Raw genomic sequence first — 17,700 nt, forward strand, 5'->3', positions numbered from 1 at the left:
ACCACAAGTTTGAGGGTGAAGCAGAAACACGGGCTGAAAAACATGGGTGTGGGGTTTTTGGATCTCACTGTTTTCACATTGGCAGTTCTGAATACAGAAACTATCTGTGGCTTTTTGTGGGACAGTACCTGACTCCAGACCAGTAGTGAGCATTTACGGTTAACAAACTTTGAAGGACAATTTATCACTTCGAAATCTTGAAGATTTGGTCTCAAGGCCTGACTCAGGGTAGTTTTGTCAGGTGCCGAAACCAAAAGACATCAAGCTCTCCCACTACCTGATAATTCGAGCTCAATTCAGTGAGCAGGTTTAGAAAGTTCTCCTCCTTCCCTTCTCTGTCACACTTTAAGTCCAGCGACCATTTGTGTGTCTAAAAGCGATTTTGCAATGATGTGTTTTCTCAAATACCACTCATCAAAGTGGGTCTGACAGCATGGCATGGAATATTTCTTATGATCTTCATTTAAGTTCTGACTGATGTATAGAGGATCGATATGCAAATCTACCCAGGGCTTCCCTCAAGTGTGTACAGGTCATTTCCTGCACAAGGGCACCTGGTTGAGGGGTGTGGGGGCTGAAATCCCACCCTGCTCCACTCTCCAGCCGAGACCCCTGCTCAGGCTGCATCCCCGAGGTAGGCGTGACTTTTCTACTTGTATTTGGGCCAAGGGAGGTCCTGAGATTCTTTTTTTGGTCCCTACCCTCCCAGAGATCCCAAAGTCCAGTATTCATCTCCTCACCTCCAACATTATGGATGTTTTTTGAAGGAAGAGGATATGCCCATGGTAAAGGTGAATTCATTTTGAAGATATGTTTTCTGTTCAGTGAGGGAGGAAGAAAAAAAGAGAGAAAGTAGAGGAATAAAAGAAGAATGGAGGCGAGGTTGCCCTTCTGCCTAGTACATTGTGGATGCATCATCCTTCCCTGGACACAGATGCAAAGGGGTAGAAAATCAATTTTTTTTTCTATTACTCCACGGTGAGGAAGGAAAACCTATTTTACATGTAAATTAAATTAAATCCAATAATAGCATGTCTGTGTATTTGCTGAGACTAGAAAAATTAGCCACAGATACAACTACATAACCCAGCAATGTAACTAGAAATCAACAGTCCCATTTCAAGGCTTCGCTGAGACACATTCTTCTTCTTTGTCAAAGAAACACCCATGGCTAAATGTCACTAAAACTCTTCAGCGTGCCATCACCTTGACACCTCAGCAAGGATTCTGGAAGGGAAGGAACTCCAAAGCCCCATCTGGGAAGAACGTATTTTCAAATTCTTGCTTTTGCTGCTTGTGTATCTCAGTCAGTAATAATGATCGGATATGAACTAGAACTTCTAGAAGACGGTTTCTTCCCATTTACCTTTGGGAGGTAATTAGGTCTTCCCAAGTTGCAACCTGTGGTGTTGACTGTGGAATAAATTCCCTATCTCTGTGTAGGCTAGATCTTGTTCACAGAAACCCTAACCCATCCACTGAGTACAGAATTATCAGGCTACTGCAGCGAGGGTCCTGAAATTTCATTAGCAGTCTGCCCTCTAGTGGGGCAACACAGTTTTTCTTCTCTTTCAGAGAGCAAAAGAATTCAAGTTTTCCAGATAGTGCAAGGTGAGGAGACATTTATCCTCAAAAGACAGCTTCCAGAGCTGAATCAAGCAAGGCTCACAATGATAGGTCCCCGGGTCAGAGTCAAAGACAGGTGGTGCTACAGTGGGCATCCCCACAAGACCTGCAGAGACAAAGGTCCTTCTTCTCACATCCATGGAACACTCAGGCTTCTTCCTGGGTGATAGAATTCAGCTCCCCACTCTCTCATTGTAAGAATAGGACCCGCTCTAAGGGCAACCAACCTATTAGGAATGTTTAAAATAATAGGCTTTTTTGTTGTTGTTATTTTTTTGCAAATCATTAACACAAAGGAGCCATTCAAAGGGGGCCATGTTGAATTTTTTTTAAAAGGCAAAGATGCACGAGTTTTATAAAAAAAAACAAGTCTTTGTGGCTGTTGTTTTTACGAAGAGAATCTATTTTGTGATGGTGGCTGGATGTTGGTAAGGCAGAAGATGATCTTGAGATCTGCTGTCTGGATTTTGCTTCTGTCTTTTAAAAACCTTCAGAACTTGGCCTGCTTCAGTTTGTCAATATGGTAGCAGAGTTTCAGTGCAGGTCCCAGTTTCAGGCCCAAGTATTTCATGATCATGTCACTCTTCAGCAACAAGAGAGCATTCCCATCAATCTCCTGGTGGAACAGGATCAGAGAAAAATAAAACCCAGAAGATGGTCAGAGTAATCAAATAATGGCTGCAGTTAAAGTGTGGGCAGGAGATGAGGTAATGGAATATGGATTTACTTAGATACACATTCTCTTAATCCCAAGCAAGATCTTCTTAAAAAGATAAAGCAAAAATACTTTTGGGTCATTTTAATATACTGGATCTTTCATATCCCTGCTCTCTCCTGATTGAAGGAATCAAACATAACCCCAGCTATGGTCCTAATATCCCCCATATGATGTTTATCTCCTCATCCAATCTAGGGCTAAAGGAGCAAGAAATGTGCAAGAACTGAATGTTTGTGCCTCCCACCAAATTCATATGTTGAAATCCTAGCCTCCCAGATAATGGTATTTGGAGGTGGAGACTTTGGGGGGTAATTAGGTCATGATGGTAGGGTCCTCATGAATGGGATTAGTGCCCTTATACAATGAAAAGATGGCAGTCTGCAGCTGAGAAGGGGGCTCTCACCAGAAGCAGACCATGCTGGCACCCTGATCTCAGATATCTAGCCTCCAGAACTGAGAAATAAATTGCTGTTGTTCATAAACCAGCCAGTCCATGGTACTTTGTTATAGCAGCCTGAAGGGACTAAGAAAAAATGTCATCATTAGACCCTGAAACTAGTGGTTCCCTTTCCATTCTAGGAGCTGGTATAAGGCCCTGACTTCTATCCATCACCCTAATCTCCTGTTTCTTTTCTTGGTAAGCTCACCTACCTTTGGCTGATTACCAGACTGCTAGTTACACTCTGTGTGTGTGTGGGCGGGGGAGGGGTTTCAAGTGGTTTTTTGTTTGTGTTTGTTTTTTGCCGTCAGTAATGCTGTGTGGTGTAAACTAAATAATGTACCTGCTTCATCCCAGGGTTTAACACAAAGAAACACGAAGGGGATGCCAATCCCTTGAGTGCTGGCATTGCTTCCATTTGTCTCTGAAAATGGTAACCCACCAGAATACATGTTGAATTCATGAACCTAGTTAGGCTGGGTTTCCTTATTTACCTATAATGTTATTTTCAGGTCACTAGAAACAAAGGGTAGAAATTTGGAGCACTCAGGTGGGGAAAAGAGGCATGATTACGGGACTCATATAACTGTGCAAGGGTCAGCAGCTCCTCTCATCTGTCTAGCCAGTCTCCAGTCAGTACTGATAAAGCACCTACTCTGTGTCACTCCCTCTCCATGTCTTTGGCGAAATGGCAGAGTGGACAAATCTCATCTGTGGGCTCTCCCGGGGTCCTTATTGCAAAGTGTTCTTTCCTCACCCCACCCCTAGACTTCCACCGTCTCCTGCCATTGTGGAAGACAGCCAGGCACCTTCCACCTAGCTCTGTCTAAACATAACCTACTCTATGGCTCTTGCTCTTCAGGCCCCGTTGTTGGGTGAGGTCAACTATATCCCGAATAAAACGTGAGTGTCAGGTTAGACGAGGATCCTCCCCTGATCTGAGAGTATGATTTCTACAACAGAATCACCAAATAAAACAAGATGGGAAGGAAAAAAATAACGGTAACTGCGGTAGGCAGAAGAATGCCCCTTCTCCTTCCCCCCATATGTCCTAATCCTCCAAGCCTGTGAATATGTTAGGTTACCTGAAAAGGGGAATTCTGATTGCAGATGAAATTAAGGCTGCTAATCCGCTGAACTTAGTACTAATAGGGAGAGTATACTGGATTATTTGGGGGAGAGGGCAATGTAATCACAGAGTCCTTAAAAGTGGAAGAAGAAATCCAAAGAAAGAACTAAAGAGTCAGCAGTCTGAGAAGGACCCCATTTGATGTTATAGGTTTTGAGGATAAAGAGGGGGAGAGATACGTGCCAAGAAATAAAGGTGGACCTAGATGTTGGAAAAGGCAAGGAAACAAATTCTCTCCTGAGCCTCCAGAAAGAATGTCAGCCCTGCCAGCACCTTGGCCCCCACCCAGTGAGAGCCCTCTCAGACATCTGACCCATCCCACTGTAAGGTAATACATTTGTGTTGTTGTAAACCACGACACTTGTGGTAACTGGTTGCAGGACCAATAAAAAACTGATATAGTAAGCTTGGCAGGTAATTCTTATCTTTTTTTTTTTTTTTTTTTTACTGTCTTTATATATTTTTAGAATCGCCTAAATAATTATAAGAATGCCTGCTAACTGGAGGCTATCTACGAGCCAGGCACCACGCTGAAACATTGCATGCATTTCCTCATTTAATCCTCACACAGTTTAGGAATAGGCACTGATAGTTGGCCTGGCATAGGGTATGTGTGCTATAAATATTTGTTGAATGCACAGACAAATGGATGGATGAGCAGGAAAACAGGCACTCCTGTTAAAGGCCAAATGATGTAACAGATGGGACAAATATCCCTTAAAAACAAAACCAAGTGGTGGTTGTGCTCTAAGAAGCCTGTGGTTCCAACCGGCTTCCCTTGAGTGGTGCTTCCAGAGCTTAGTTCAGACCCACTCGCCCTCCCCCGCCACAGTTCACAGCTCCCCGAACCTCACCCTCCTTCCATGCCTCCCCCAACCCTCCTGTCCCTGCCTGCCCCCTCCCCCACCCCCGCAGGCCTGACACATGCTTACATGCTTTCTGAAGAGCTCCACATGAGGCCCCAGAGCCTGCGGGTCGGCGTCTTTCACAAACCAGACCACATCCTCCACGGTCCAGGTGGAGGGGTTCCTGCTCCTTGGCCGCCTGGAGTCCTGCCCATCTGGAGAAGGGCTTGAGGCTGGATGGGTCAGCACAGAGAGGGAGACGGTTAGACAGCAGGATGAGGGGCTCAGTGCCTACCTCTGCTGCCTACTCCCATGGGCCCTTGAGTCCAAGGTGGTGGCCTGAGTGGCCTCCTGTGACACAGAAAGGCTGTGAGGGGCCGCATGCTGCTTGTGACTGAATGTTCCCCTTCTCGTCTCCACCGTCACCTGATACTTTTGCTTCCCTCTAGAAGGCAGTTACCCTTCCTCCTTTCCACAGAAGTTCCACCAGCCATCAAAGCCCCGGGAAACCCCTTCCCAGGCAGTATTTCTGTGTCCTTCCTGCCATCTAGACATCACCTTCCTTAATTTTTAACTCCTAAACCTTTGTTTGATCCTATCTTACGATGCTTTCCATAGTCCGCCTTGCGTTACCATTATGCATGTACTCGTCTATAACCTCCAGTTAGATTTTACTTTCTAGAGGATGATCTTTTTCATCTCCCCCCCCCCCTCGTTAATTCCATAAGCATCTACTGAGCATCTCTTCTGGACCAGATCCTGGACAAAGTGTTTGGTGAAAAACGGGATCCTCGCGTTACGGGGTCTTTATTCATTGCCTCCTCCATGGCTCTAAGTAAATATATTTGTAAATATGGGCTCAATCATTGTAAAATAAGTCAACGTACTTTGCAGAAACAGTATGAATAACTTATACAAAAGCCTGTGTGGGTAATCCTTAATCCTATTCTCAGGCCAGAAAAAAGTCTAAGCTCTGCACAATGAAACTGCTTGCCCACATTATAATCCTAAATTAGAAGTGGAGAAGCCGGCACTTCCCTTTCCCTTCTTTAATCTCAGAGCAGTGGTTCTCTGCTGTCTCTTGTCCTCTTTTTAATGTTTGAGAAGTGCACAGTTTTCCATCAGTGCTGAGAAATGTACAGCATCACATTTCCGACTCTGTCCTAAAAATGGTTTGGTTGAGAACTGGATTTACTTGGAGATTTTCCCTGACTTTTCCTTGTTGGACCTGGAAGGGTCCCCTAAGGTGGTTTGGCATGGGACATTTTGCCAGGAAACTGTTCATGCCCCCTGGAGCCTTCTGAATGCTGGTGCATGCTTATTAGAGATGATTTCACTACATTTAAAGACATCTGCACTCAACATGGGGACGCGCCTCATGGAAATCCCGTTCGCTTCTGTATCCCGCCCATTGGAACTTCTGCGTTAATCAGGGTGATAATAGATGCTCTGATTACAAAGGCTGGAAGTCTTCAGTGCCAAGAATGATTTTAGAGTGATGAGAGCAGAGGTCAAATTTAATTTCCTATATTTGGTAGGAAGGATAAATACCAGACCGATTCACAGCCTCATCCATGGGAGCCTAAGTTCCTTCCAGCACAGTCGGGGGAACAACTTTCCAATAGGCCCAGACATTGGGTGAGCAAGGGTGCGGTTTGTCTTTACAGAGGGGGCGCTCCAAGTGATGGCCATGGAGGGAAGGGTTCCACTCCGAGGCCTCAGGCTTGCTGAGGGCATCTTTCCCTTTTTCAGGCTGGAAAGCAGCCACCAGGACTAGCTCGAGAAGCCTCTCTGAGGGGGCCTTTTAGTCATACAAGACAGACAGCAGCAAGCAGGAAGCCTCTCACACCTCGGGAGTTGCTCAAGATCCAAAGCACATAAACTCGCTCTAGAAGGAAGAGAAATGGAACTTTCCAGTGGTAGGTTTGTAAAGCTTTTGCCGTGATCCCTGCTCACAGAGATAATAAAAACACTAGCCCCCCTCCAGCTGCGGTGAAGGTGTCAGGAAGACAGATGCGCCCAGCATCTGACAGTCAGGCCAGGCAGATATGACTGGACATTGGTAAGACGTGATGGATGTGATAAAAATCTTGCTCCTAAAGCACAGAGCATGCAGAGTGTTTGCCAAATGCCTTTATGAAGGTGGCATTCTCCAGCCACAAAGTGGAGAACTATGTGTATGGTCATGTCCATTTCCTGGGAGCTTCCAGAGACATGTGAAAAGTGAAACCCAGTTGTAAAGATAGTTTTTATCATTTCTGGCATTCCCCAGGAGCGGAATGACTATGAATCAGGATTTAAAGCAATCCCCAACGTTTTCACAGCACAGGGACTTGTACTGAGGTCTCTGAGTTTCTCTCTGTCTCACACATAACCCACAAGCACATACATAATATCCTTTTGCACATTTGTAATTCGGAGAAAACTTTTTAGCTAACGATAAAGTCATATGAAGAATGGAATGAGCAATGAGCTGGAGGTCAGAAATCCCTACCACCCACCAGCTATGTGAGCATCTTTGTGCTTCCCGGATGTGAAATGAGGGAGCTAGGAAGGCTCGCTAAGGTCCCTTCCACTTATGACACAGTATGGTCCCTTCACACCACAGGCTGTCCTGTGCCACACTGAGGGAGTTAGCTGCTCATGCATCTGAAAGCCTCGTCAGTGTGTCCATGTGCGAAGCCCACTGAAGAGTCAACAGCCAGGCTTCTGGCCCTTTCTGGCCCTGATCATTCTCTACGGGCCTCACTTTCTTCATCTTGTTTCTCAAGAGTATTGTAAGATTCAAGTGAAGATATGGATTAGGGCTGGAGCCTGACAAGCCTCTTGCAGGGAAGCCTGTCAGTGTCCTAAAGGGACCCCTGCATGTCCTTCTTCAGGCTGTCTGGAAATCCCCCTTGGCCCTCTCAACCTCTCCGGCAGCTGGAGCTGGGTTGGGAGGGAGACATAGGAGTGAAGGCAAGGGGAGGGGAGTGTTCTCAGCTCCTCCTGGTGACCTGGTCCCCAAAGAATGCACCCTTCCTGGAAACAACGCCATATGCAGAGTATATGAGGTACCCAGGCTAACCCACAATCTGGGCAACAGCAGGTAGTTTGAAACAGTGTGGTTTTCATTATTTCGATTGCAAGAATTTTTGAGACACTATAAGGTGAGGGAGATGGGAGATAGAAGAGAGCCTGACCAATCCTTAGATTTTGATCAGATTTTTCGTTTATTCCTTCAAGACCCGCTGACACGCCTGTATGAAAAGAGGGGACGCCTCTAGAGAGGAGACACCGCAAGCCTGAAGGGAGGCAAAGCTGGGCTGAATTCCTTCTCTGTCTCCACAGACACTGTGACCTCTGGGCAAACAATTTGATCTGTGCCAGGAAGCCTCCAGCCGTCCCTTCTCCTCACTGCCCAGTCCGGCCAACTTCTGCTTCCCCTTCCAGCTGGTTCCACTATCACTTCTCCAGGAAGCCTTTCCTGACTCCCCAGAATAGGCTCAGTGACTCCCTCCCTATCTGATTCATCGCATCCAATTGTGGAGCAATAGTCACAATAGCAATTAAGTTTGCGCAATTGTTAACATCTGTCTCTCTGGAATGTATACCCTGTTAGAGAACAGAGCCCACATCTGTCTTGCTCACAGCTCCATCCTTATACCTGAGAAGAGGCCCTGGCACATTGGGCTCAGTGAGTGTCTGCTGGCTAGGACTGACCAAAACTGCTCTGAGTCTTAGCTGCCTCACCTGTCAAACACTTACCATGTTGTGAGGATTACATGGGATAATGTAAATCCTTAAACAGTAAGAATTTATCAAAAGGTAGTTGCTATTCTTATTATTGCATGTCATTCCGTATGGCCAGTAGATTCATCTTACTAAATCTCGTGGCCATCAGCTCATTTCCCTGAGAAATGTCTGGTTTCCACAGACTAAAGCCCAGTCTGCTTGACATGGATCCCAAATCTCCCAGAACAATTTCCTTCAGCATCACTGCACAAACTCTTTTCTTTCCCCCAAATGGATAAGTCCCTCCCACACCTCTGCTCATCCCACTGCCCTCACATAGAGCACTGTTCCCATTCTTTTTCTGACTGAATTGTCTCTATCACCCAAAGCCATACCCTGTGGAAGCAAACTCCAACCCATGGAAGTATTTGGGTGGTAACAACAACATCAGATTTACTTTGTTTCTTTATTCCGAAGCTTGGATCTAGTTATGTTTGGGAATTCTAAGCATGTCCCGTTAAATGCAAGAGTCAGGAAGCTTTTGTTGTCCGAAAACTCTTTATAGCTCTTAGTAATTATGTCTTGGATCAGTGACAGGACAGAGCTCTCATATTTTCACCTGAGTATCAGTAAAAACTAGGGAAATGTGTCCTGTGAATACATCCCTCTGAGTCCACTGGCAGCGGTGATAGGTATGATATATCAAGACAGCAGGAGGTCAGGGTAAGTATTTACATGAGACACAAGGCTAAGAAGTTTGTCACGTCATGGATACCTACCTGCCTGCCTGCAGCCTTATGCAGTTTTCTGGCTTCTGTGGTTTTAAACCATGTTGATTAGCACCATGGGGGGAAATCGATTTCTAGGTCCCTTCCAGGACTTATGACTTGGGTCAAACCCTCTTAAAGAGGTATAGTTCCTTAATACCGACTGCTTTCACTTGGGATGCAATTTCAGAGCTATACTGAGCAGTTCTTCGGGTGGAGGAAAAACTTAATAGCCCTCCCAGAGGCCCACAGCAGACACCAGACTGGCAGCTAGCTAAGTGACAAATGGGTAAGGACGCCAATGGCTTTCTCTCTTTCCTTAATATACTGCTACTCAGTTCAGCATGGCTTATCTCCATGGTTTCCAAACGAGTTTACCTGGGCAAAATTTGTTCAAGTAAAGCATATGTAGAACCCTACTCTGCAAAGGTAAAAGGCCCTGGTTAAAGAGTCCTGTTTGCTCCCATCCCCTAGAACTGCAGAGGGACCGCTTGAAGCCCACTGCACATGGTTTGAAAATCCCTGCAGTCGTTTTGAAAGACAGGGTCTTTGGAGCCAGTTGAAGTCAAATCCTGACTCAACACTTGACTGACCATCTCTTGATCTTCACGTTCTTTATCTGTAAATTGAATATAATAATACCTACTCTAATAATATACACCTACTATAATAATAGATTATAAAATATAACATAATAAGTGATAGGAAATGTGTAGAAAAAGTCTGGCCTATAGTAGGTGATCAATAAACAGCTATTTAGTACCTGTCTCAAACAAGGAGGGTCCTTTTCTGGGGCTGCAGAAGATTCAAATACGAGTGAGAGTGGTTCCTACTATGGGACAGGAGGGAGGAAGTATTAGAGATGAGGAAATAAAAAGGCCAGAGGAGGAAATAGGAGAAAATGAACACATCTGATTGGAAGGTGTGGCTGAGACTGCCAGTTGACTACCCAGTAGTTTTTTGCTACTTCTTCCTTTGTAATAGAATCTCTGATTTACAGCTGCCATCAGGGTTGCTTGGGATTGGAACCATATTTCCCAGCTTTCCTTGCTGCTAGTGGCCATGTGACTAAATTCTGGGAAATGAGATGTAAGCAGAAATGGAAACCTCTTTCAGAGATGCTGGCACTGCCCTCTGTCCCCTTATTCTCCCACCTCCTTCCTTCATCTTGATGCTGAGAATGTGCGTGGCTGGCTGACTCTTTCTGGTGTTGTTTCATTTAGCAGCCTGAAGAAGGCACAGGTTAAAAGGAATTTTTGGAGCATTAAAGAGTTCATGCACCTATAAAGGGTGAGTAATTTCATTTTTCTTCAGTATGTCACAAAGGCTCAATAATGAATTTTAACTGTTATATCCTGCAGCAGCTTTCTTCCAAGGAGGCTGGGTGGCTGTGTGATTTTGGACATCCCACAGCCCTAAGGGGTGGCTGATATATCAAGACAGCAGGAGGCCAGGGTAAGTATGAACAACTCTAATTTTCAGGGCATCAGGCCAGGTCCTCACTAATATTTCTAAGTTGTAAAAGAGACAATCCATATTCAGGATATAGTTAATGGTTTGCTTGGAGTGGAGGGCAGAAGGCTGTTTCTCTGATCTCATCCAAGATTCTGAGAGGCAAAGGTCTTGAGCTATTGGGGCTCTTCAGGGTACAACCAAAGCTCTAGCAGAGAGGGCTTTTCCAGAGATGGTTCCAAGCAAGGGTCTGGGCCTCCTGCTGGCAGAGTACTGTGACAGCAGATCAGGGTCTAATTCCAGGAGAACAGGTCTGAGGTAGAGCTGAAAATGAAGGACGGGAAGGTGGTTGAAGCTAGGATGGAAGGACATCCCAGGGCCCCACTGGAAAGAGGCAGCAAAGGACTGATGGAGGGGAACATGTAGAGACCCCTCTGATGGGTCCTGGGTTCCCCTCATCCAGGACACCAGATGGACTGGGATGGAGCAGACAATTCTGAGAGTGATACAAGTTCTCTCCATCCAAATCGTGTCTTCCTTCTACCGCTTGAAATCTTACACTTAAGAAATAGGGCCTGAGATTTCACCAACTTGAATGGGGGAGAGAATAAATACCTCCTTCTTAAAAAGTGGCAACATTCTTAGAATTATGAGTCAATTCAATTAGCATGGTGTCTTGTAGTCACCACCCTGAGCAAATGGGAATTGGGTTGAGAAGAGGTTGAGAGAAAGAGAAATGTAAAAGGCAGAGGGACACCAGGATGAGGGTTTTGACAACCAGGGACAACATGAGGGCATGAGGCACTGTGGGGGGCAGGGGGCAAAGAGATAACGAATGTTTATTGAACACCTACTATATGCCAGGTGTTATGCTAACTCTGGGGATAAACCTAGGAAATAAATGCTGCCCCCTCGTTTAGTTTAAGATGTTGGTTTGTTTCAGATCTTGTTCCCTTCCCTTGTTCTTAGAAATCAGCTGGAACAATGTCTCTCCCTTTTGGAAAATGGGCTCTGCTCACTCAAATCTTCTGCCTGGCTGATGGTTCTGCCTGACAATGTCAAGGAGTGGTCTGCAGGGTGCCTACATTTGGCAAGAGCCCCCTGGCTGACAGCATCTGTGCCCTGCCCCTCAGAATTGCCTCCCTGTCGAGGGCCCCTGCTCGCCTCTCCATTCTCTGTCTGCCGAGGCTTATCTGGGATGGGTGAGGCTCTTTGAGGAGAGTGTGCGGAGGACCTTGGATCATACAAAACAGCTCATCGCTATGGCTTGTCAGGGCTATTGGTAGAGAGATCAGAGGCTCAGGACAGAACTGTGTCTTGTCAAAGAAGACGCAGCCCTCTGGGAGGCTGTGGAGGGGCCTGGTGAAACCTCCCTTCTTCCTTGGTCTGAGTCTCTTTTCTTCAGCAGTTATCACTGTGGAGTTGATAGGCTGTGACCTATTGAGAGGTGTGTTCACGTGATCTGTAACTCTAACATTTACTGAGCTCTTACTATGTCCCAGGCCTTGTACTAAATACACATATGAATGTATTTAATTCTCCCAACAAACCTATAAAGTAGGTGCTGTAATTATTATTCCAACTTTACAGGTGAGGAAACTGAGAAGCTCAGACTTGCAAAAGGTCACACAGAAAGTGGCAGATCCAGGATTCCAGCCCAGGTCGTGCAGCTCTGCAGTCCACGTGATTATCCACTATGCTCTACAGCCTCTACTCATTAACAAAATACTAAAGCTTGAAAATGATTGTTTTAAAAAACAGAAGTCAGAATGGACACCAAGCTATCCTTAGAAGGACAGCACTTTTATGCATTGCATCCCAACAAACTGTCTGAAATGGGTGAGACAGAAGTGGCATTCCAGCCAACACTGTGGGAATTTTGCTTAACCCTGGTTCTGCCCAGGTATTGTATCCTGCAAGTGTTACCCACTATGCAAGAGAAAATTCTACCAACATACCGTTCTTCATTTTCCTGGCACAGAGCTGGTCTAAACCTCCCAGACTCCGGTGGAGTTCAGTGTGAGCGGAAGTGATGTGCACCACCTCCGGCCTCTAGGGATGCGAGCGTGCTTTCCCTTCCCACCCACTAGGTGCCTGGGGCACAGAGGCCTAGGGGATAGCAGAGTCACAGAATGGACACAGCCGGCTCCTTGAACTGGCAGTGCACCCACCTACTAGGAACACCCACCTTGGACTCTTGAGCGAAAAGTAAATGTCTATTGTATTTGAGCCACTGTACATTTTGGAAGAGTCTACTTACTCCTACAGCCTAGCCTGCTCTAATACACCATTTTCTTTGCTTATGTCAAAAGCTGACATCAGCTGTCTTCAGAAACAACACCATCCATGAGGAGGCTTATGGAAACTTCTCATTTCCTAGTGTTCCCATGTTCAAACAGCCACAGTTCCCTCCTTCCCCTATATGCCCAGGGCGCGGGCAGAGGAGGTTAAATCACAGGGGAGCCAGTGCATGCATTACGTTACCACATCTGTTTCCTTCAAGAGAGGTCCCGTTTCTCTTGGGGCTGGAGCCTGGGGGCCTCAGCCCAGGTGCCGAAGGGCCTCCAGAGGACATGGGGCTGGTGCGGGGACCACCAGCAGTGCTGGCCAGGCCTCCGCCAAGGTGGCCGTCTCCAGAGTTCTGCCTCTTGCAGTACAGCGAGGAGGTGGGAGGCAAGGAGCCCCTGTGGCTAAAGGCGGAGGCGGACGGGTCCACGCTGTAGCGATTCATGCCCACAGGGTTCACCAGACACTCCTCAGGGGTGACTGTTTTTGCTAAGCAAGAAGGCAGGGCAGAGAAGCAGAGATCAGAGAGCCATTCAATGGGCTACCTGGTGCTCAGTCTTGGCAAACCTTCCCCAGTGTCATGGGGGCCACTCTCTGTGGGGATGCGAGCTGAGGAGGAACGGACCCCACGGAATCATCCCAAGTAGCTCAACCTCTCAGCCAACGGAGACACCTGCCTCACCAAGCAAGCACATTATAATAGACATTGTGACGTGCCCTCTGTATTTAGAGGGAAAAGTGAGTATGTTGGTTATTGATGACTTGGAAATAAAATGCACACGCAGGTCTTTCTCCCTCCATGGCTCTGCCCCTCCCAGTCTCTGCCAGCTTGTCTGTATCTCCCTGCCTCCTCTTCTCTTGCCCACCATCATTGCCTCCCTCACCTGGCCTGGGATTCTTGGGAGAGTTCAAGCCGGAGTCACAATATCCCAGAGTTAGGAGAAATAACTTGACCTGGGTGGTGACACAGATGCGATGCTGCTTCCTCCCTACACTCTTAGTCCCAAAACTCACGAGGGCACTAACCTTCCACCCAAGCTAACAAACTGGAGATACAGATGCTAATCTGGACGGCCCGTGGTCCTCCCCAAACCCTGCAGGTGAGATGAAGAGCCAACCTAAAGTGCAGGAGGGAGTAGAGGACCTGAAGAGTCGGCCAACTTCATCAACAGCTTGCCTCATCCCCCCAAGTCAATCAGGAGTTTCTATGCTTTTAAAGGTCGATCTTACAGGCTGTTGAAGATATACAAATGGCCAATAAGTACATGAAAACATTTCCACATCACTAGCCATTGGGAAATGCAAATCAAAACCACAATGAGGTACTGTTTCACATTCACTAGAATAGTTATAATCAAAAAGTCAGATAACAAGTGTTGGTGATGCTATAGAGAAATTGGAATCCTCAGACACTGTTGGTGGGAATGTAAAATGGTGCATCCTCTTTGGAAAACAGTCTGGCTCTTCCTCAAATGATTAAAAATAGAGTTACCATATGACCCAGCAACTCCACTCTTAGGTATATACAAGAAAAATGGAAACATGTCCACACAAAATTTTGTACATGAATGTTTACAGAAGCACTATTCATAATAAGCAAAAAGTGGAAACCATCCAAAATGGCTATCAACTGATGAATGGATAAACAAAATGGGGTATACCCATACAATGGAGTATTATTCAGGCATAAAAAGAAATGAAAGACTGATACTGCTACAGCATGAATGAGCCTTGGAAATACTATGCTAAATGAAAGACACCAGCCACAGAAGACCATATATTAAGTGATTCCATTTTTAGGAAATGTCCAGGATATGCAAATCTGTAGAGACAAAAAATGGATTAATGGTGGATTAAGGGGTAAAAGGTACCAGCTAAAAGGTATGTGGGTTTTGAGGTGCTGAAAACATTCCACAATTGCGGTGATAGTTGTACATACCTGTGAACATATTAAAAACCATTGAGTTGTACACTTTAAATGGGTGAGTTGTATGATATATGAATTGTATCTCAATAAAGCTGTTTTTAAAAGTTGTTGCAGAAACCCAGTGTTAGGTGTGAACATAGTCCTGAGAGTGTTGTACAGTCAAGTCTGAAAAACAGTGCTTTGGCCACTAGGACACAAGTAACCTGAGCAGCCTAAGGCTGTGCAATCTCTGTGTCTCGTGCTTTGTGGCTAGTGGAGAGCTGCAAGACGTCTTCAGGAATGGCTTCTATTGCATCTCTTCCCTCTGGGTCAGAAGACATCAGTAGGAAGATTCTAAAAAGGACCAGGCTATGGATCTAGATACTAGATCCTGAATGGAGTGAGGAAGAGGAAAACTAATATTTACTGAGCACCTATAGGGGCCAGCACCATTCTCAGCCAGTAAGCAGTAAGGCTGTCATTACATTCCCTTTATTGGAAAGTTGCCCTAGTCTGGGACACTAATCCTTTTTGTGTCCCCAGTGGCAGGTACTTTGGTATATAGAAAGAAGCTACTCAGAGTCTGGCATACAGACGGCACTCAATAAATATTTATTGAGTAGACATTTGGGCCAGTTTAGCACTGAGGCAGCTGTTATGCAGAAGAGGCATTAAAATTCAGATTATAAAGGACTAAATATAAATTCTTCATGTAGATGCGTGATAAAAAAATGCAAAAAAGATTTAACTACAGCATTTATTCTGTTTATTAAATATTTTAAGTCCAAATTAAATATGTCCCTGTAATTCTGATAGTCTAAGGTAGAAAATGCAGATAACTCACCGATCTGCACTATAGTTGGAAACTACAGATGCAGATGGAAGCTTGTTCTTCTATGACGACACGTGGAAATGGGGAACAAGGGAACATGGACGTTATTTGTTTAAAAACTGCTGACGACCATGGATGAGATCAAAGGTAGTAAAAGCCAGCTTCTGGGCTATGATCCAAATGAATTCATCAGAAAGTAAAACTGACTCAAGAGAGCACCAAGCTCTCTACCCAGAAAAAGATGCGCCAGTGATTCGGGAGTTGTGGAGACATCACCAAGCCCCAGGAGCAGCTTTGCACAGCCTGGAGCTCGCAGGAAGCTTGGGCATGAACAGAACAGTCAGGGGCACACACCAGGGTGCCGTTCAGAATTGATGAGCTGCATCTGCCCAAACCGTATTAAAGCAACCTTTCCTCACCTGTATAAATAGGGACGCTGACACTTACATCATACACGAGTGTAAAAATGACGGATACAATGAAGGCCACCATCATTAACCACAGGACTGAAAAGGACCTTCTCAGAACATGCAGCCCAACATGTCCCCAAATGTTACATATGTCCCTCTGGTGGGACAGGGGGTGATTTTAGGTAGTGCTTTGGTGTATTAGTTTCCCAAGGCTGCAGAAATTACCACAAAGTTGGTGACTTAAAACAACAGAAATGTATTCTTTCACAGTTCTGGAAGCTACAAGTCTGAAATCAACGTGTCAGCAGGGCCATGTTCTCTCTGAAGGCTCTAGGGGACGATCCTTCCTTGTCTCTTCCTAGCTTCTGAAGGTTACCGACAATCCTTGGTATTCCTTCGCCATAGACACATCCTGCCCTTCTCTGCCTCCACTATACACAGTGTTCTTTCTTTATGTCTGTGATTGTGTCTAAATTTCCCTCTTCTTTTAAGATTCCAGTCATTGGATTAGGGCCCATAATCCAGTATGACCTCATCTTAACTTGATTACATCTGCAGAGACCCTATTACCAAAAAAGGTCTCATTCACAGGTACTGAAGGTTAGGACTTGAACATATGTCTTTTTGGAAGACACAAAAATGGGTGAACATTATTTTTTTATAGTCATATATTTTAGTGTATATCAAGAAAATGTAATTAGCCCATCAAACTACGATTTCACTAATATAATATCATTGCTTAAGATGATTTAAGGCTAAAGTTAAAAGAAATTAATTCATTTAAAAGAATATCTTGAGTAAACATGTCTATAGGTGTTACTGTGACATAGCAAAAATTGTGAAGTTGGTATATTAACACTGAAATGCATTAAGCTAGCCTTGACCCCTTTTTTTCAGGCAGGGTTGCATCTAGAGAGGAAAATTAGTTAAATAACTGAGCCTCTTATTTAAAATCTTTCCCAAAGAGATGATATGTAATAAGAAGAATCATAACAGTTAACATTTATTGAGCACTGACTATATTCCTGATAGTGTTATAAGTACTTCTGAGATACAAAATTATGTAATCTTCACAAATAGTACCTGAGACAAAGGCTATTATAATCCTCATTTTACAAATAACTGGATGGAATATTTGAGAAGTTATGCAGCAATTCCCAGATATGACAGAAGGAAAAGTAGCAGGACGAGGATACAAAGCCAGATATTCTGGCCCCCCAAAATACCTCTTAATAGGCAATGTCCAGTTGGTATGTATTGGGTGTGTAATAAGTTCCACGACTCTACAAATGACATAGAAGACATAGCCTGATATTGTCTTTAATGATTTACAATCTAGTTTGAAAGAAAATGATGAACAAATATAGAAAAAAAAATCATTGTGTACGTGAGTGTGTGTGTGTGTGTGTGTGTGTGTGTGTGTGTGTGTGTGCACCTCAAGAGAAAAATAGAACTAGTTAGATTCCTTAATACATAGACTAGAAGAAAATCCAAGGAAGGAATAGAACAGTATCCTTCAAGCTAGGTTGTGTCAAACCAAGATGCATAACATTTTTCAATGACTGGAACCTTAGTT

General features: G+C 44.9%; 1 protein-coding gene across 8 annotated transcripts in view; it reads right to left on the bottom strand.

Annotated features, from left to right (window-relative positions):
- Positions 1-1,024: 1,024 nt before the first annotated feature.
- SCML4 (Scm polycomb group protein like 4) overlaps positions 1,025-17,700 on the bottom strand; it is a 96,620-nt gene continuing 79,944 nt past the window's right edge. For 6 of the 8 annotated variants that reach the window (XM_074333362.1, XM_074333364.1, XM_074333365.1 and 3 more), the window contains 3 exons: positions 13,175-13,465; positions 4,845-4,990; positions 1,025-2,242 (listed from right to left, as the gene is read on the bottom strand). In XM_074333362.1, the coding sequence (XP_074189463.1) occupies positions 2,117-2,242; positions 4,845-4,990; positions 13,175-13,465 (563 nt within the window). In that variant the 3' untranslated portion in view covers positions 1,025-2,116. Of the gene's footprint in view, positions 2,243-4,844; positions 4,991-13,169; positions 13,466-14,094; positions 14,210-17,700 lie in introns of all 8 variants that reach the window. The other 2 variants (XM_074333369.1, XR_012496708.1) reach the window with 2 other exon arrangements.

Source organism: Rhinolophus sinicus, linkage group LG05 (genome assembly GCF_036562045.2).
Source record: "Rhinolophus sinicus isolate RSC01 linkage group LG05, ASM3656204v1, whole genome shotgun sequence".
Lineage (NCBI taxonomy): Eukaryota > Metazoa > Chordata > Mammalia > Chiroptera > Rhinolophidae > Rhinolophus > Rhinolophus sinicus.